Consider the following 21,726-nt stretch of genomic DNA (forward strand, 5'->3'; position numbering starts at 1 on the left):
CAACAAAAGACATTTGGATGCCCTGAGGGATTCAACAGTAAGGCATTCGGATGTTATGTTTCCCCCCGCACGCGATATATCCGTTTTGTACGACCTCCGAGCAGGTTGATGTATCGATAGAGGTAACGATGTTATAAATCAGATTTTCGACCTGACACATCGATATTGTCAAGAGGTGGTGGTGGTGGCCATCGTTTTGTATGGACAGTCGTGGGTACCACCATATTATTATGGTTTATCATCTCTCATCGGGCTTTATGTTTATGTCCACGGGTCGTGTCTACAAAGAGATGATCTGTAGTCAAAAAAAGATCAAGGCACTCCCCCCCCCTCTCTCTCAATCTACTCCCCTCCTCCCCCTCCTCTTCTCTCTCTCTCTCTTCTCTCCTCCTCTCTCTTCTCTCTCTCCTCTCTCTCTCTTTCTCTCTCTCTCTCTCTCTCTCTCTCTCTCTCTCTCTCCTCTCTCTTCTCTCTCTCTCTCTCTCTCTATCCCCCTTCTCTCTCTTTATCTCTCTCTTTCCCCCCTCTGTCTCTGCCTCTTGCTCTCTCTCTCTCTCTCTCTCTCTCTCTCTCTCTCTCTCTCTCTCTCTCTCTCTCTCTCTCTCTCTCTCTCTGTGTGTGTGTGTGTGTGTGTGTGTGTTTATATGGGCAAAGTACCCATCTCATGGTTTGAGGAATTAGGGAATTACATGGCGGTTACTATCCCAGCCATTGTCAATGGGAAATGGGGGTTGTGGGGGGTAGGGAGACAAGAGGGATGATAGGGAGACGTAATGATAGAGCCACGGGAGTGTAGGAATATTAATAGAATGCATAACACGTATTATCCCCAAAAGGGCTGCTATTTGCTTCCCCCCCCCCCTCACCCCTCCTTCTCCTTGCCTGTTAACAATGAATAGCTGTATGTACGTACGTGCGTATGTTGCTACGGGCTGGGTATTTATTTGGGGTATCGCTCGTTGGTGATTTCCTACTCTTATTAGGATCATCAATAATATATCATCAATACTGGGCGGGATCTTCTGAAAAAAATCACTATTTAAAATTTTGGCCAGAAAACTCGTCCTTCAAATATTGATCTCTCTAAACTCATCAACTATTCCGAAGCAGGTTTTCTGGCCAAAATTTTAAATAGTGTTTTTTTTTTTGTTTTGTTGTTTTTTAAATTTATTTTTATATATTTAAAAACAAATTCAGAGTGTGGCCTTACTAACATCCCAGTATCAATCTTTTCTAGATCATGAGCATTTCAAGGGGCCATCGTGCTGTCGTTCGATTGGTAGATCTGTCTAATAGCACACAAAGTTGTTTTATTTCAAGGGGCCATCGTGCTGTCGTTCGATTGGTAGATCTGTCTTATAGCACACAAAGTTGTTTTATTTCAAGGGGCCATCGTGCTGTCGTTCGATTGGTAGATCTGTCTTATAGCAGACAAAGTTGTTTTATTTCAAGGAGCCATCGTGCTGTCGTTCGATTGGTAGATATGTCTTATAGCACACAAAGTTGTTTTATTTCAAGGGGCCATCGTGCTGTCGTTCGATTGGTAGATCTGTCTTATAGTACACAAAGTTAGTCCTTCAGAGCCATCAGCCCCGTGAGGCCGGAGTTTATCCCGGTTTCTACAGCCTGAAACGGTCAAATAGAAATTGCTTTTACAACCCTTTTAGATATGACGCAAGTCTGTATGTTGTAAATAACTTTCTGCCAGGTCTAATAGACCCAGCTACCCGATCACTGCTTGGTGGACAAGGGGTTCAGAAAAGAAGAGAAAAAAAAATCTCGACTTCACTCGGAATAGATCTTGGTCCCTATGCATGTGAAGCGTGTGCTCTATCAACTGAGCTATCGGGATCCCCCTTGCCTTGTTCTTATCAGTAGGATTATCAATCAATACGCCATCCCGGTCATCAATCTTATGCTGCCGTACACCGGAAAAACTTATAATATTTGAACATTTGGCCAGAAAACTCGTCCTTCAAATTATATCGATCGATTTATAAATGACCCCCATTTTGGCAAAAAAAAAAAACAACTTTCAAAACTGGGACTTCGCGAAGTCATCTTGCCTAGCGACTGAGTCTATTGGTGTCGTTTGCGAAAGGGCGAATAAAAAATGATAATTAAAAAAAAAAAAAACATTCATGCATATAGTTAAATCCAGTCATTGCAAAAGAAAACAAACAACCCCCCCCCCTCCCCCCCAAAAAAAAACAACAAAAAAACAACAAAAAACAAACAAAAAAAGTAATTTAATAACAACAGCCTTTTTTGTGCTTATGTTATCAGTTAACGGCATCCGTTTCCACAGAATTCTGGCTTTTCATAAAGGTCAACAATATCCATCTATCTCATTTTCATCTGGACAGAACATTGGAGTTGGAGAGTTCCTGCCGTCCTTGTCTTTGTTCAATCTACGAAAGACAACATTGTCAATTATGCATAAGGTTTACTGTACACTCGGACTCTTTCTCGATTACTGTGAATCTCGAGTGCTATTCAATTAATGCTATCCGATTTGTGAGGCTATAATGTGGTATTGTATGACACCAGCCCTCGGATCGGAAGGTCATAGGTTCGAGTTCCGCTCTTTTCCAAGGACTCGGCTATGCGTATAGTTGAGTCCTTGGAAGAAGGCTCTTTACTCACATTCTCTCACCGTACTCAGGTTTAAAATGAGTACCTGGTCGTTAATAGCCGTTAATAATGGTAGGTTAATAGCGTTGTCGATGTCCGAAAAACAAAATAAAAAATATTATCTCGCCTAACGGGCGTTATGCCTCATCCTACGTTTTTAGTGTTGCTGTTGGCTAGGGACCCCTTTGTAACCATTTGTAAAGCGCGTTGAGCACGGTTAGTGAATATTGCTTTATAGAAATGCTCGAGGCGGTTGTTGGTTTTTTAAATTTCCCGTCACTGTCAAATTGCATTCTTAAGATTGCCAATTGTCTGTATATTTACGGAATTCAGTTCAGTATCTTATAGACCCTCAGTATATTATTTTCCAATCACCCGCTGAACGGAAAAATTACATATGTCTTTTTGAGCGTGAAGAATGGCGTTCCATGACATTCAACCTCTGTAGGGGGACCGAACTCCGGTAAGGTAATGGTAAACGTCTTTTTACTTGAGTTCAGCACTCAGATAAGGGGTCGGTCAATGCGTTTGCCTAAAAGTTCAGTAAACTTTCCCTCCTGAATTGACAACCCTGCATTCTTCAAGGATCTAAATTTGAAGAAAAATATGGGAAAAATATATTAAAAGATGCTTGAATTTTAATAAATCTGTGTATGAGGTCCCACAAGGGGCAGTCTCGTGTGCATTACTTAGGGGAACGGGATCGAAGAGGGGAGTCGGGAAGGAATGGAAGGCTGGGGGAGGCGGGGGGGGGGGGGGGGGGGGGGGGGGGGGGGGGTTGGAAGGGGCATGTTTTATCTTGATACAGCGGAATTATACACGGCGATTATTGATGTGGAGAAATTCGTTACCGGCTGCGTGGTGGTAATGATGGGCCAGTTTGATTCTCTTCTTATTATGATTGGGAGCTTCGTTGTCAATCCTATCTTCCTTCTATTCTGATCATTAGGAACTTGGACCACAGGAATGGTGTTTGATTAGATAGTAAAGGGGATAATATTATTGTTTCAGCGGTCGTGTTGGTGTGAAAATCACATTATTGTCGTCCGTATCAGGTCGTCATCATCATCATCATCATCATCATCATCATCATCATCATCATCATCATCATCATCATCATCATCATCATCATCATCATCATCACCACCACCACCACCACCACTATAACCACAACCATTTACAACTGAAATACTAATCCACCAACCTCGTAGTCTTAGAATGAGTCGGCACCGTATCCATTAAATAATTAGCTCCTCCCCCCCCTTCCCCCTCCACACACACACCTCTCTATGATGGCCACCGTTGGTCACGCAGGTCCCGTAGGGCCTGATGGATTTCACGCACACATAAATCCCATATTTCTATTAATTCTCATTAAACCTGCCTAGCTCTTCCACCGCTGCCTCTATCTTCCACTCTGCTGTCGCGGCTATGTTTGGCGCATTATAAATCTATACCATTATTATTATTATTATTATTATTATTATTATTATTATTATTATTATTATTATTATTATTATTATTATTATTATTATTATTATTATTATTATTATTATATTATTATTATTATTTGGTCTAGTGGTATGAGACTCACCTTTGGATCGGATGGTTCTGGATTCGAGTTCCACTCTGAGCGGCGCATTATTTGTTGAGTCCATGCAAAAAGACTCCTTACTCACATTCTCTCATCGTACTCAAGTGTAAAATGATTACCCGGCCGTTAACAGTGTTGTCTTTGTCGGAAAAAAAATGTAATATCGCCTAACAGGCGTCATGCCTCGTTCTCCATGTTACGTGTTGCTGTTGGCCAGGGACCCCTTGTAAAGCGCATTGAGCACGCTTAGTGGATGTTGCACTATATAAAAGCTCTAGTGTTTTTTGTTTTTTTCTCCCCTTCTTTTTGGCCATATTTTTTTTAATGGTTTTACTTCAAATATCAAGACATATCACAATATTAAGAAGACTTAAAAACTTGTAAAAACACGAGACTTTGAAGATAGTTTTTCACAATTTATCCGAGGTTCTTATTAATTCATTAGGGGGTCCCAATAGCTCAGTTGGTAGAGCACTCGCTTCACAGTAAAAAAAGATGGAGATCGATCCCGGGTGCAGTCGAGATTTTTTTTCTTCTGACCTCCGTCCACGTAGTTATGATGGGATAGCTGGGTCTGTTAGTTATTCCGGAAAGTACGTTGCAATAGTCTAGCGCTTTATCCAAATCATCATCATCATCATCATCATCATCATCATCATCATCATCATCATCATCATCATCATCATCATCATCATCATCATCATCAACAACACCACCACCACCACCACCACCATCATCATCATCATCATCATCATCATCATCAACAACAACAACAACAACAGCACCACCACTGCCACCACCACCAGCACCATCATCATCATCATCATCATCATCATCATCATCATCATCATCATCATCATCATCATCATCATCACCATCATCCACACAACCACCACCACCCCATCTCCATTCATCTCCATTTTGAAGTCTAAAAAAAGTCTCAGGTTTAAAACTTTTTTTGACATGTTCAATGTCGTCTCAATTTATCGATATTTGAAGTACAAAATTCAAGGCCAAAATATTTTTTTTTTATAAAAGGCATTTTGTTTTAGTGCAAGGCAGCAATGGTTTCAATCTACCTGCACTTATTTGCAGGTCTGATAACCCAATTCCTTATGGGCTCATTGTTGTAATGGGAAAAAAAATGCCGCAAAGTATTGTCCATTATATATTACAATGTTAAACTAGGCCTATAAGTGGTTCTGATGCCAGACCTGTATATATGTACGCGAAGGTTTCAGTCCTTTCGCTATTGTCGATATTTCATTTCTTTGTCATCCAAAGGGGTTGCCGGATATCTTTGTATCTCGTCAGTCTGTTCTCGTCAGTCGTTCTGTCGTCAAGGGATTTTTATACTCACACCCGTTTGGTGTAAAAACTGATGGCGAGATACTCAATTATTGAATTATTCTGCTCAGAAATATCCTTGCACCGGCTGTCGTTTATAGCCGACCATCTCCACTCCTCCTCCCCCTCTCCTATCTATCTATCTATCTATCTATCTATCTATCTATCTATCGATCGATCGATCTATCTATCTATCTATCTATCTATCTATCTATCTATCTATCTATCTATCTATCTATCTATCTATCTATCTATCTATCTATCTATCTATCTATCTATCTATCTATCTATCTATCTTTCTATCTATCTATTTTTCTCCTGGCCCCTCTCTCACCGCCCCCCCCCCCTCTCTCTCTCCGTCTTCTCCCTCTTACCCCCCCCCCCCCCCCTTCTCTTTTATCCCCCCCCCCCCCTTTCTCACTTTCTTGGAGCATTCCATTAACACCACCTACCACCAGCCTCCTCTCCACACTTGACACCACCAAATCTCTCAAGAGCTCTATTATTTTGACCGTCCCCTGCCGTCTGTTCTCCATCTCTACTCAAGATTCAGGCAACCCACAATTATTACCCCAATCATCTTAGATCGAATCAATCGGGCCATCCTATCCTCCTCTCATTCCATCTTCCTGCCCATGTCCTTTCCTTGCTTCCTAGCTAACTGTTCCTATTTCAACTTAAGGGGCGGTTTGGGTCTTTTCTGGAAAAAAAAAATTACCTATATTGGGCATTTTAATCATTTTGTATCGTCATTATAGGTTTTAAAAAGAAAACCAACATTTTTGGTGAACAATATAATTTATCTGTGTTAATACCCGTTTTGCGACAATATAACAATCTTGTGGCAAACGTTCCACAAAAACTAATGAAGGAATGACCTCCATATTCTTCGCTCTTGTCAATATTGTACCATAGTGTGTCACTGTAGAGAGGTTTTACGGCTAATGGCGTTTTTATTAGAACATTACAAAGTTGAGAATCAAAATGTTATGACAAAATTGATGTTAAAAATTCGGAATTAGGATTATAATTCAAAATTCACATATCTTATCAAATAAATCTCTCTATGGTGACATAATACATTATCTCTGTGATCACTGTGGAAATTTTCAGATAATTTCATTGAATAGATTCTGAGAAACGTTTGACACAATATCCCATACCCTTAGAAAAATGACATAGAGAAAATGGCAAAATAGCTTTCCGTTTTTTATACTTTTCTTACTATCTAAACCCTTTTCGACTGTGTTTTTCGTGCCTTATAGTCTACTTTAAGAATTTGGACATCAATAATATTATTTCTAAGATAATTGAATGTCTTTTTTCACCAAAATCTCAAAATCAATTTTTTAAAGTATTTTCCTAATAATTAGACCCAAACCGCCCCTTAATCATGAATGCCTTTGTCAGGTGTGTGTGTGTGTGTGTGGGGGGGGGGTCCGATAGCTCAGTTGGTAGAGTACTCCCTTAACATGCACAGAGATCAACATCGATATCCCAGGTGGAGTTGAGATTTTTTTCTGATCCCCCTGCCCACCCAGCAGATAATGGGTAGCTGAATCTGTTAGTCTTGGTGGAAAGTACTTTGCCACCTGAACTGTCTACCCCTGTTTGTAGCAAATCCTTCAGCAATGTAATGTGGTAAAGGTAAAGTTCAATGGCCAAAAGCTTAAAAATCTGTTTGCGTGTGCATGCGTCTTGTTTGTATATATATATATGTGTGTGTGTGTGTGTGTGTGTGTGTGTGTGAGAGAGAGAGAGAGAGTGGTGTGTGTGTGTGTATGTGTGTGTGTTATCAAAATTAGGAACACGTCTTTCTGAATGGCTGGGTGGGGTTCCTGACCTCCCATAGTGGGCAGGGAGGTACATACTGTGTCTTCTATCCCCTTATATCTGTTTTCCAACATGCTCTCTGTCTTTGTCTTGGAATGAGATAACTTGGTTTTGTCCTGGCCCTGGCCGGAGTCCTGGCTAGGAGGGAAACAGTCAAATGCATAGTTATTGTTTTGGGAGATGATATTTTTTTCCTTGTAAATCATGTCTCTGTTATGTATTATTATATTTTTTTTATTTTGAATGTATAATGTAAGCATTTGAGTGTATTCCTCTTTGTTGAATCTTGTGCTTGTGTCCAGATGGGACTTTTAGGTGATCTCAAACTAAGTACATTGGTGGTATGCTCTTGGAATCTACATCTGATCCCTATTTGTTCCCAGTTCCCCTTTGTCTTACTTTCTCTTGGGTGTTTTAACTGTAATTCTAGAACTTTTTACTATCCCATTTCCTTCCTTTTTACTGGCGCTGATATAACCTAAATGTGTTGCAAGCGCCGTAAAACCCTTAAAAACAAAACAACTTTCTGAATGGTTAAAATCCAAGATGTTAATTCCGAGATGACGGGTCTATTTCTGAATGGTTGAAATCCAAGATGCTGATACCGAGATGACGTGTCTATTTCGGAATGGTTGAAATCCAAGATGCTGATACCGAGATGACGTGTCTATTTCTGAATGGTTGAAATCCAAGATGCTGATACCGAGATGACGTGTCTATTTCTGAATGGTTAAAATCCAAGATGTTGATTCCGAGATGACGTGTCTATTTCTGAATGGTTGAAATCCAAGATGTTGATACCGAGATGACGTGTCTATTTCTGAATGGTTGAAATCCAAGATGTTGATACCGAGATGACGTGTCTATTTCTGAATGGTTGAAATCCAAGATGTTGATCCCGAGATGACGTGTCTATTTCTGAATGGTTGAAATCCAAGATGTTGATACCGAGATGACGTGTCTATTTCTGAATGGTTGAAATCCAAGATGTTGATACCGAGATGACGTGTCTATTTCTGAATGGTTGAAATCCAAGATGTTGATACCGAGATGACGTGTCTATTTCTGAATGGTTGAAATCCAAGATGCTGATACCGAGATGACGTGTCTATTTCTGAATGGTTGAAATCCAAGATGTTGATCCCGAGATGATGTGTCTAATAATGTTTCTCTGTCCGTCGGTCTGGGTTTTTTTTTTTTTTGTAATGCATTTATGTTTTCATTGTTCTTTTGTTGTTGTTGTTGTTGTTGTTGTTGTTGGACGGAGAAGGATGTTTAGCCTGAAACGTTCCATGACTGGTATTTTGTTATCTTTTTTAAACTGTCATATTCATTTTTGTTTATTACTTTACTGGGTTTTTTAATTTTTTGGGGGGATGTATTTATGATTTCACTGAGGTCTTTTTGTTGTTGTTGTTGGCTGAAGAAGGGTTTTGAGCCAGGAACGTTCCGTGTTTGGTATTTTGTCCATCTTTTTAAATAAATGTTTTTTAAACTGTTATATTCATTTTTGTTTAATGAAAATACAACTATTTACGTGCTTTTCATAAAATTGTTCCAGGCTGGCGCCCCGCTCCATTCCCCCCCCCCCCCCCAACTCATTGATAACCATAGTATCAATATGATCTGTTCTACCAAACAAGCACACTCTTAATTCATTCTACCCCTCGTCCCATAGGACTAGTCAAGCACGCATTGCCCCGTCCATGTTAAAAACTCGCTGGAGACATGATCTTTCTTGTCCTGTTATCCCCTGTCGTTTTTATGTTTGTAAATTGTGCCATTTTGGGGGGTGGGGGGTATAGTTCTTTGTACCCCATTCGAAATGGCTGACACACACACACACACACACACACAGAGAGAGAGAGAGAGAGAGAGAGAGAGAGAGAGAGAGAGAGAGAGAGAGAAAGAGGGAGGGGGGAGGGAGTTTGTGTGAGAGCGACAGAGAGAGAGTGTGTGTTTGTGTGTGATTCTGAGAGAGAGAGAGAGAGAGAGAGAGAGAGAGAGAGAGAGAGAGAGAGAGAGAGAGAGAGAGAGAGAGAGAGAGAGAGAGAGAGAGACGCGTTTCCATGTGTCATCCAATATGACCAGAACCTCATCTCCCCATTGAATACAAACAAGAGTGGGGAACCCGCAATATATTTATTTTATTTAGTATACTATGGTGTACCGTATTGTGCTGGACATTAACATAGCTCGAGAATGAGCCATCAGCGATCAAAATCGGTAAGATAGATATGTATCAAGTGTGTAGGTGAGCACAAATGAAATGATGCAGTAGGGCGGCCGGCAGAAAGCGATTCCTAACGACACTTGACCCATCATAATGTTCGAGTGAATAGGCGCTATTCTTTTTTTTTTCTTAACGTATCTGTGAAAATAAAGTTTTATAATTTTTAGATATACCGGAATTGGCTGTACGGTACAGAAAAATGTTGATCCCCAACTCAGCGTGGCTCAGCGGTACGGTCTTTGATTCGTACCCGAAAGGTACCGAGGTCGATCACCTGCGCTGCATGTGTGACCTTGAGCAAGTCAACTCGTCCTAGCTCAATTGGCGGCGCTGCACTGCGGCTGACGCCTGGGTTATTCCAGTCTTCCCTTGGATTAGACCCTAGAGACAAATTTCCCCTATGGGATGAACAAAGGGAATTTTATTTATTTATTTTTATTTATATTTTTATTTTAAGAATAGATTATTTTCATGGACTAGAATGAAACATTGTACATTTTTTTTTCTTTTCTTGTAAAGTACACTAGTCCACCAATGTTTGAATACGACAGTGTAGTGAGTAAGTAAGAGATTGATCTCTCTATAATTTTGTCTTTTGGCGATGATGAATACATGAATGATAATAATAGGCTATCCATATTATATGGTTTGTTGAACACGCTGTACTGTGTGTGAGGTTGAAATGAGGATGGTGTCTGGGACGGGCTGAACGATCCACTGGGACTTGCCCAGGTCTGGGTGAGCTCTGCCAAGTCTATAATAACTGATTTCAATACACCATTATTGCTCATTCTGTCGTACTCTGGAAAAACACGAATCTAAAAATTTTGGCCAGAAAACTCGTCCTTCCTTCAAATATCGATCGATTAAAATGACTCTTATCTTGGCAAAAACTCTCAAAACCGGGGATTTCAGCGAAGTTTTTGCCAAGACGAGAGTCTTTAATCGATTGGTATTTGAAGGACGAGTTTTCTGGACAAAATGTTAGATTCGCGTTTTTTCTAGATTTCGTCAGTATTGTTATTAAGTTGTATTAAAAAAAATATATATATATATATATATATATGACCATAATCTTGCTCGACAGCCTGTCTGGGATCTTGTATCATCGATCAGAGCATTTTCGTTGGAGGGCATTAGAGATAGAGAGATGAGAGAACACGGAATTGAGGGAGGGGAGTTGGGGGGGGGGGGGGGGGTTACAAAATGGACTTTTGCAGACACACTTATGTTCTGTTATGCTTTTATTCTCTTATTATTTAATTCATTAATTTGAAAATTGTTAGCTGTCTGTCTGAAAATACATATAGTTTGATATGACAGACCGGTTATTATTCCACTGTTATGATTTCATGTAAACATGTAGGCTGTTTTTTTTTCAAAACTCTTTGAGTCGATTTTTTTACTTTTTGAGATTTTCCAACTATGAAATAACTCGAAAGTTAAATTTTATTTTAAGCATCAATTGGCACAGGAATTTCCCAGGTTTGAGAGTTGTTTTTTTGTTGTTGTTTTTTTTTTTTGTTTTGTTGCCAAGATGGGGGTCATTTAAATCGATCGGTATTTGAAGGACGAGTTTTCTGGCCAAATTTTCAAATATGGATTCGTGTGGGTCAACGTTTACTTATTTGCAGGTTCAATGACCCAAATTGTTATGGGCTCATTGTTGTAATGTTGATGTGTGTGTGTGTGTGTGTGTGTGTGTGTGTGTGTGTGTGTGTGTGTGTGTTTGTGGTTTCAGACAATTGGGTTCAACAGTCGTGACGTCACTTCCCTCGTAATGAAGCGTAGTAACTTAGTAGCTAGTTCTAAACTATCGGAAAAATGGCGGACGTCCTTATGAAATACTTCTCCGACGAGCATAAAAGTGTATCTTCCAGAGAAAAAAGATAAACAACATTATAAATCTGATCATGTTTTGACTTTTATACATTCTGATCACATGACACAATAGATAGTTCGAAGATGTCGTCACTCAGGTCTTTGTTATTGTTTTTTGCCATCCGCGTTTATGAGTAATGCTCACTGAACTGTATTAACCTGACTATGAACGTTCATGGATACACACAGTTTTGTGTGTTGGTCCGTTATACTTCCGGATGGCAATTTTATGAGCTTCTTAGCCAAGCGCATACTATCTATATGAAAAAAGTTCTAGCCAGCACGAAGATTAAAAAGTAAACGATTTTCTTTGTTTAGAACAAAGCTGCTGCTCGTTGCTTGGCGGACGTGACATCAGACTATTGAATCCTATTACAATCTGCATTCCAAATTCCCACTTGTCGTCTCCCCCCCCGACCCCCTATAAATTGTAACTCATCCGTTTAATTTTCATTGACAAGATAGGCTCATTTCCAACTCACGACCCCTTATCTCATTGGTGTGGTGTGTAGATGTTATGTTTATTTATAATATATTCCCTCGTCGTTGTTTAACCGTTTACACGCGGACTCCGATTTGACACCATCACGACACCCTATTTGATCGTTTCCGAGATAGATAGAATGTGTGTGTGTGTGTGTGTGTGAGAGAGAGAGAGAGAGACAGAGAGAGAGAGAGAGAGAGAGAGAGAGAGAGAGAGAGAGAGAGAGACAGAGAGAGAGAGAGAGAGAGTGCTTCTTGTTGATTATTTTATTTTGGTTTGCAGTTACAATCGGATGAATAATGAGAGACATACCAAATGTTGGTAAGGAATTCCGTCCTGGCAGTAAAAGGGTTAACAGTTGGGACTCTTAACCAAATTGTCATAGTGATGCATTTGAATTTAAATGGTGTCTTTGACCAGGTATGCAATTCTATATTTCTCTCAGTTTCTATCGGAGACCTTGACTTACCTTGACTGAAGTGCCCGTGCGTTGGAAAGACATGAATTTAAAATGTTGGCCAGAAAATTCGTCTTTCAAATATCGATCGATTAAAATAACCCTCGTCTTTGCAAAAAAAACTGTCGAACCTGGGAATTTCTTGGATGTGAGTCGTAGACTTCGCGAAGTCCCAGGTTTGAAGTTTCTTCCAAGATGAGGGTAATTTTGATCGATATTTGGAGGACGAGTTTTCTGGCCAAAAATGTTTAATTCGTGGAGTACGGCAGTATACCGGTGTCCATCTCTCTCTCTCTCTCTCTCTCTCTCTCTCTCTCTCTCTCTCCCTCTCTCTATCTGTCTCTCTCTCCCCCTCTCTCTCACTCTCTGTCTGTCACTCTCTATCTCCCCCCCCCTCTCTCTCTCTCTCTCTCTCTCTCTCTCTCTCTCTCTCTCTGTGTGTGTGTGTGTGTGTTCCCCCCTCCCCCTCCTTCTCCCAATCCGTTCGACAAGACAACAAAAGACATCTTCCACTCGTGGAAATTGGAAAACTTAATTCTCATGAAACGTTGTTGGATGGAGTCTATGCCCTGATGGAGTTCATCGTGGAAGTATGTGAAACATTTGGAGGGGCGGACTGGAACGTTAACTATCCAATATGGATCAATTACTTCTTATTTGTACTTGTATTTTGTTAAGATGTAAAGAAACAAGAGGATGACGTATTTTCGGGGATTTTAGTGAAACTTGAGATCTTGACTACTTGTTTTATTCGTTTTGATAAAGTCTTGCGTGAATTTAAGATACATAAATAATTTTAGAATATATGGTGTAGGGGAATTGGTTGGAATCACGTAGAGTGCTCGACTGTTTTCTTTGGAGCGAGTTATTTATTATCCTGACCTCATTTGGATATTTCCTCCTATACCGTTGTTTCACCCATCTGTTGGTAATTTAATGGATTCTTCAGGGAGGTATTCTGTATAGTAGTTAGTGTCCACCTGGAAACTCCCAGAAGAATCCAGCAAAATACCAACGGATGGACGAAACAACGTTGTAGGAGGAAATAACTTAATGAGGTTTGGATAATAAATAATTTTAGAATATGTATATTATGGTTTCGTATTGATGCTGTGCGTTTGGGTAAAATACTTATAACATCCGCCGGATAGATGTAATCTACAAACGCAAAAAAAAACTATGTGTAACCTTAAACGTTTGTGATCTTATTTATAGAATTTAGTGAGAATTTCATTAAAATGGCCGTCTAAAAACAATAACAAAGAGCTGAGTGACGTCAATTTCGTCCTTCTATTTATTTGACAGTCGCACAATGAATTCTTGTAACTTCAAATAGTGATATTGAATGAAGATGGTGATCGGGGTGGTGGTGGTGGTTATATTGATGTTATGGTTGTAATGGTGGTGATGATGATGATGATGATGATGATGATGATGATGATGATGATGATGATGGTTGTGGTGATGGCGGAGACGACGGCAGTGGTATTGGCGGATCGACGGCGGCGACGATGCTGATGGTTGTGATGATGATGATGATGATGATGATGATGATGATGATGATGATGATGATGATGATGATGGTGATGATGATGTAGACCTGTAAATTCTCAGTCAATTAACTGAAATCAGTCAATTTGTCAAATTCAAATATTTAAAAAAGGAAAGAAAGAAATAAATAAATAAAAAAAGAAAGAATTCACAAATCGTAGTCGAATGACCGTAAAATAATTAGGAGTGTTCCACAGCGCTACGCATAGCTCATGGGGACCGTTTATATTAACGATGTATATATTGCCAAGACAAAGCGACGCTTTTTATAAAAGGCGTGTCTGAACACTTCCCTGGGTATTTTCACACATCCTTCGTTAAATTATTTTTTCACTTTCCAAACCGTCGTGATCCCAACTGTAGCCAATTTTAACTGAGCCACCGAGCGATAAATTTCACTGTTTCATCTAAGCCAAAATTGACCACATTTACCTGGGGAGTCTCAAAAGTATGATAAAGTAAATTGCGAATGCTGCAAGTCCGTTATGTAGACATCTTCAAATCGAAAGTTAGGATAGATTGCTACAAGTACATTTCGATTGCCTCACGTTGTAAACAAACTGGTTGACCGTTTCTTCACTGATTGAGTACCTGATCATAAAGAACAATGGTAAGTAGCCTAATTAATTCCCGTGCAAATCAGGACGTTTTCTGGCATTGTTTTGCTCAAGCCCAAGCGAGCTTGCTGTTTTGTGGCGATTTACCTTCATTTCGATTCTTTGATTTTTCCGCTACGCCTGCCGAAGTTTCTTCTTGATAATTCACTTCTACTTAATCAATAATTCAGTGTATTGGCCTGAAGTCATATTTATTTAAGTTTTTTTTTCTCTGTCATTTACTGATTGAAAATCAAGTTTGCTCATTGCTACATTATTCTAATGTTCTCACAATGGCTGAGCTGTTCGTGGATCGCAATTCAGACTTGTCGAGCATCGATAAAGATGTGAGTCCCGTGAGTGTGAGGAATAAATTCAATTGGTCATGGCTAGAAGTTAAAGATGATAATGGTGATTATTTTTCTATGTCAAAAAAATTCCCGAGGCAGGAATATGACTTTGATGAAGTCATCTTTACCTATATGAATGACATGCTTATTAGCATTCCTTCTACATCAAATTATGGCAGTCATACTTCCAGTAAGAAATAACACCCACTATTTTGATACATTGTATTTATCACTCTCCTCTCCAATGATGCCCTTATTTAAAAAAAAATAATTGAATCTTCAGTTTGTCGAAGAGTTTCAGTCAATTTTTATAGAGCTCATTTACAGGTCTATGATGATGATAATGATGATGATGATGATGGTGATTAATGGATTAAGGGCAGGCTATCCAGCGCAATAAATGCTCCTGCCCGAGAGTGCCCTTATCAAGGCTATTCCAATTTATTCTAAAATCATTATATCCTCCTTCCTCATCCCCATTCCCCCCTCCAACCATCTCTAACATCACAATCTCCTGCGGCCTCCCTTCTCTTTCTTTTGTTTGCTCATTCTCGAATATTCTTCTTTGTCAGGAAAATAAAAAAAAGTCCCATCTCCTCCCCCCACCCCCCACCAATCTCCCCCATCCTTCTACCCCCCTCTCTCTCTCTCTCTCTCTCTCTCTCTCTCTCTCTCTCTCTCTCTCTCTCTCTCTCTCTCTCTCTCCCCCCCCCCCCTTATTCCCACTCCCACTTTTAAAACTAACTTGCTCATAAAAAGAAAAAAAAACCCCAATGAAAATAACTCTAACAGCCTTTAGAGAATAAATTTCCATTTTGCCCGCCTCTATCTCTTCTCCATCGATCCCGTTGGTCCAGGAACTTGTTTGACGATATCCTCGTTGGCCAGCAATTCTTTTTTCTTCTTGTTATTTATTTATTTTATTATTTTATTATTATTAATTTTTTTCTTCAAATTCTAATGTTCCTTTTGTCATTAAAATCCGAATCCAGCCGTATCGATAGTTTACGCATGTGGGTCCCTTGTCAGATCAGATCATGAATTGCCTGGGGGCATAACGTGAGTCCTTCCTTCTCCAAGGGCGTGTCAAGAATTCCAACGGATGACTCTGCAAACAGTTTGCTTTTGGGTTGTATTGAGGGGGGAGTATTTGGTTTTGTTTTGTTTTATCATTATTTTTTTAAATTTTTTTTTTTTTTTTTGGGGGGGGGGGGGGGGGGGGGGGGGGGGGAGCGGGTTGGTGGCTATCCAGTGCGCGACTTGTTGTAGGATAATTCCCATTTCACATGACTGTCAATACTTGGCGGTCTTTTCTTTTTCTTTTCTTTTTAAAAAAACCAAAATAAAGAACTGAACAAGTGTGTATGAAAGGTACCAGACAAAGCAAGAAAGAAAAATACCAACAAAAAAAACCCAAAAAAAATCCCAAAAGCCGACCCCCCCCCCCCCCTCTCTCTCTCTCTCTCTCTCTCTCTCTCTCCTTCCTCTTCTTCTTCTTCTCTCTTTTTTTTCTTCTTTTCTTCTTCTTCTCTTCTCTTTCTTCTCTCTTTTCTTCTTTTCTTCTTCTTCTTCTTCTCTCTTCTTCTCTTCTTCTTTTCTTCTTCTTCTTCTTTCTTCTTCTTCTTCTTCTTCTTTCTTCTTCTTCTTCTTTCTTCTTCTTCTTCTTCTTCTTCTTCTCTTCTTCTTTCTTCTTCTTCTTCTTTCTTCTTTTCTTCTTCTTCTCTTCTTCTTCTTCTTCTTTCTTCTTCTTCTTCTTCTTCTTCTTCTTCTTCTTCTTTCTTCTTCTTCTTCTTCTTTCTTCTTCTTCTTCTCTTCTTCTTCTTCTTCTTCTTTCTTCTTCTTCTTTCTTCTTTCTTCTTCTTTCTTCTTCTTCTTCTTCTTCTTCTTCTTCTTCTTCTTTCTTCTTCTTCTTCTTCTTCTTCTTCTTCTTCTTCTTCTCTTCTTCTTCTTCTTTTCTTCTTCTTCTTCTCTTCTTCTAATGCGCTTATGACACAAGAACGTCACATGATCTGGTAAGTCGAACTCAAAATCTTCACTGTGATGTGACCTAAATTTGTCACAAGCGTAGTTCAACTCATCAATCAATCCGCAGACCTGCCTAGTGAAGATTTTGTTTCTGAACAACCCCCCCCCCCCCGGTCCACAAGCAGTTAATGGGAGGTTGGGTTTGTTAGGTATGGCGGAAAGTACTTTGCGATAGACTGTCTTATCCAAAGGGTAGCAAGCAATTGCTAATGTCCATTTCAAGCCATGGAAACCGGGATAAACTCTGGCTCCATGGGCCTAATGGCTTTGAAGGACTACTTTTAAATTATTTTTTTTTACCAGACGTGTATAAAATTACCCCTATCCATGAGCCAGTCACTGTCTCGACCTCCTCCTAAGACACTTGAATTTCTATGAATATTTAAATATATAATTATTATTCATTTCCCTCCGTAGAGAAATGATAAAAGATAGATACCCGTCCTTCGTTGATAGTGCCACTGTATAAATTGTATCCAATAATTCTGTCACAACGTATTACCCATGATTCATTCACCCCTGCATTTCCAATATCTTGGATCGGATTACTTCTTCTTCTTCTTGTGACTTTTTGGGGGTCGGGTTTAGATTTTCTTTGTTCTACAGTCTTTGTCTCTTGTAAAAGTCGAGAATTATAGTGATTAAGAGTCTTAGATCCTGATTGAGAATCAGAGAGGGAGAGAGAGAGAGAGAGAGAGAGAGAGAGAGAGAGAGAGAGAGAGAGAGAGAGAGAGAGAGAGAAGAAGAGAGAGGAGAGAGGAGAGGAGAGAGAGAGAGAGAGGAGAGAGAGAGAGAGAGAGAGAGAGAGAGAGAGAGAGAGAGAGAGAGAGAGAGAGAGAGAGAGAGAGAGAGTTGGGTTGGGTGTGAAGGGATGATATATCTCCTCCATAGATTATCTATTGTTCAATGCTCATCACGATTTCAATCATTCATAATCTAATTCTGGAATGTTCCTATCTTATCTACGCCCCCCCCCCCCCCTCCTCTCACCCATAGCTTTACCAAATCCCATCTTTTTCAATGTTATTTACGGCACCCAAATCCAAGCTTCTTATTTTTATTTCTCTTGTTATTGTCACATGGTTAGTGTAACCTCCGATGACATCACGTATCCGTTGTTCTCTCTCCCACCCCCCCCCCCCCCCCCCCCCGCCACAACCAGTTCCAAGTTCGAATTTAACTCACACTCACCCAAAGACCACACCGCGAACGGCGCCCGCGTTGCTGTTGGGGGGGGGGGGGGGGAGTTGAGTACAGAAGATGGAATTCCTATGTACAGCACGTGCGTCTCGTCATCGTCATTGCCATCGTCATCGACCGCTCCAGGGTTAATGCCGTCGTTGACATCCTCCTCGTCGTCATCGTCACAAATCACTAAGACTCTAAACAAAGAAGACAGTTCGTAGCTGTAGCCGCCGGAGCTTGGAATTTGTTTGGGTTTAGTTTGGATAGCCGTGTTGCCTGATTCAGTTCTCTAAGCAGTGGTCGTGTGTGATGTGTGTCTGTTATGTGTCCCTGTGTCTGTGTTTTTGGTGGCTATAATATAATGTGGTTTAAAGATTAATACGTCCTTGTTCTCTCCGCATCGCTGTTTTAAATGAATCGATAACTCGAGTTCCATTATTTATTGATTTCGTGTGACTTTTTTGTTGGTTTGTTTGTTTTCACCTCCCATCCGCTCTCCGCATTAAATTGTTTTGTTGTGAATTCTAAGCGGGACTGTTGATGAGTTATTAGATAGAGCCTGTGTGTTTCGAGGGCAATACAGCTACTGTTATAATTTGAGAAAGCTGTAATTATTATTTAGCCGCGGTGTGTAGTCATTAGTTCCAGAATGAAATTAATGTGCTGTGACCGAATTGGAAATATAATCACATTTGCTGACAATCAATGAAGTTCATCTTTTTTTTTTCAGTTGATTTTCCAATCAATGTTTCAATTGAAGGCTGGTTTTCCAAAACTCGTTAAGTCGATTTTTTCTACTTTTTGAGATTTTCTGTCCATGAAATGAATTGAAACATAAATTTTATTTTAAGCATCAATTGACTCAAGCATTTTCCTTAGATTTGGGTTAATTTGAAGTTTAAACATAATAAAGTAACAAACCGAATGAGAAATTTTATGGGAAATTATCCTCAATATCTCAAAATGTGAAAAAAAAACGGGAGTTATGGAGTTGTGGAAAACCACTCTTCAATTGTAGCTAGACATTTGATCGGTCATTGTGCAATCCAATGATGATTAACTTCGCCGAGTAATGAGCAGTAAACTGCCGTACTCGGGGAAAGACTCGCGTATGTGTCAACATTTGGGTAGAAAACCCGTCCTTAAAATATCCATCGATTGAATTGACTCGCATCTTGGCCAAAACTCTCAAACTTGAGACCTCGCGAGGTCTTGAGTGAAGTCCCAGGTTTGAGATTTGTTTTTTTAATTTTTAATTTTTTTATTTGGTTGTTGCCAAGACGAGGGTCATTTGAATCGATCGATATTTGAAGGACGAGTTTTCTGGCCACGTTTTTTAAATACGTGTCTTACTAGCTTACGACAGTTAACTGGTTAGAGCACACCACTATTCATTTCTTGTGTGTTTGATGCGTGTGAATCATAATTGATGTGTGTATAAATATATATATATATATTTCATATTTAGATTATCTTTGATAATAATAATAGTACGCCAAGGATGTAACTTGGTCACCCATAACTGGACGGAGACGTAAATTTTAAAAATATCCCACTGGTGCCTTTGATTTCGCTTGGATTTGATTAAATTTTATTATTAGGCAGTTCGAAAGGAATAACGTGTTTAGAGTGAGAAGTTACAATATCATTCTAATAAAACTTATTAAGAATGTGGACTTGTATAACTAAACCACTAAGACATTTCCAACCTTTGTTGTTTACAGAAGAGAACATCCCCAGGACTCCAAGATCTAGGTGAGTAGTCATTGTGTTCATACCACGCCTGCTGGTCAGAAGTCAATCAATTTTGTGTATCCATCCTATCCGCCATCTACTTACCTATCCACTCATCCATACATCCAATCATCCACCATACAGCTATAATAATATTATGGTATTGTGATATGACACTCACCTTCAAACCAAAAGGTCTAAAGTTCGAGTCCTGCTGTGAGCGGCGCGCAAAGTTGAGTCATTGGAAAAGGCTCTATATTCATATTATTCTCTCACCCTAATCATCGTATAAAATGAGTACCTAGCAGTTAACAGCGTTGTCTCTGTCGGGATTAAAAAAAAAAAATTAATATCGCCAAACAGACGTCATTCATGTCTGGTTCTGCACATTAAGTGTTGCTGTTGGCTAAGGACCCCTGACCCCTGTAAAGCGGTTTGGGCACTTTTAGTGGATATTGCACTATATAAATGCTAAATTCTTATTCTCACCAATCAGACCCCTACCTGTCCAGGACTACAATGCACAATTATATAATATATTGGTATTGTTTTAGTCTCGGGTGTGTCAGTGTCTATGATATATTTGTCCACACGTTCACACGTTGTGTGTCCGTATAACTATCCATCCATTTCCCCCTCACAAACTTGGCAAACTCAAGTTATCCATACATCCATCTCTTTCCTTCTTCCTTCCTCCCTTCTTCCTTTAATTAATTAATTAATTCATTCATTCATTCATTCATTCATTCATTCATTCATTCATTCATTCATTCATCGATGAGTTCATTCATTCATTCATTCATTCATTCATTCATTCATTCATTCATCGATGAGTTCATTCATTCATTCATTCATTCATCCATTCATTAATTCATACCTCCATTCCTTCATTCATTCATTCATTCATTCATTCATTGATGTGTTCATTCATTCATTCATTCCTTCCTTCATTTATTCATTCATTCTTTCAGTCGTTCGTCTGTGAGTCCCTGCTCATTAATATTCACCATACCTCATCAATAGCTATTTCTGTGTGTCCTCTACCCTAATGACCCCTCCCCCTACCCCCTACTCCCCCTTTACATCCCCTTTATTCCATCTTCCTATACCTCGTCATTATAATTTATTTCATTTATCTTCTTCTTTGTTTGTCCGCTAAAGAGTGGGAGCTACCAAGGCTCTTGGTTCCCAAACCCCAGCCCTTCTTCTTTCCCACTCCCACTACCACTCACGACATTCATAGCTTGTTTAATTATTTATATTCAATCATTCGTTCATTCCCTCTCGTCAATGAATCGAATCGATCTCCGCGTCTGTTTTATTTATACGCTCCATTACTCACCCAACCACTCATTCACCTTGTACGTACAGCAGAGCAGTTGGCTGCTTCTACAGAGCTGCCTACTTGACATTTCAAAAAGTCGTAGTTTCCAGGGGGGAAAATGGAAAAAAAAACAAAACTTTAAATAGCTTTAGAAATAAACAAGTTGTCCTCAGCATGATCCAAAGATGGTCCAAAGTCCTGACTGTAGGTTCTAAGGAACGAAACTTTCCTTCTCAACAAGATTTATTGGGTCAAAAGAGGCGAATGCAGCTCTGGAAAAATTGTATTCCTACGAATTTTTCGTAGTACTAGGCAGGTCTGGTTCTATGAATCACTTACTCATTGCGACGATCGACTTGCCACGGATCAATGACGACAACATCAAGGTGGTGCTAGTCACAGATCTCTTTGATGTATGGAGGCTCTCGGCCGTTGCCTTTCATGGTTCCCCCCCCCCCTCCCTTATTATTCTCTTTTTTTTTTATCGATTTCATCACC

General features: G+C 39.6%; 1 protein-coding gene across 6 annotated transcripts in view; it reads left to right on the forward strand.

The window, feature by feature from the left end:
- The window catches only part of LOC144962662 (focal adhesion kinase 1-like), a 105,244-nt gene that overhangs the window by 33,377 nt on the left and 50,141 nt on the right, over positions 1-21,726 (forward strand). For all 6 annotated transcript variants that reach the window (XM_078895776.1, XM_078895779.1, XM_078895777.1 and 3 more), the window contains exon 11: positions 19,895-19,925. In XM_078895776.1, the coding sequence (XP_078751902.1) occupies positions 19,895-19,925 (31 nt within the window). The remainder of the gene's footprint in view (positions 1-19,894; positions 19,926-21,726) is intronic.

This window comes from Berghia stephanieae, chromosome 1, assembly GCF_034508935.2.
Source record: "Berghia stephanieae isolate SIO BIC M18660-M18661 chromosome 1, UCSD_Bste_1.3, whole genome shotgun sequence".
NCBI lineage: Eukaryota > Metazoa > Mollusca > Gastropoda > Nudibranchia > Aeolidiidae > Berghia > Berghia stephanieae.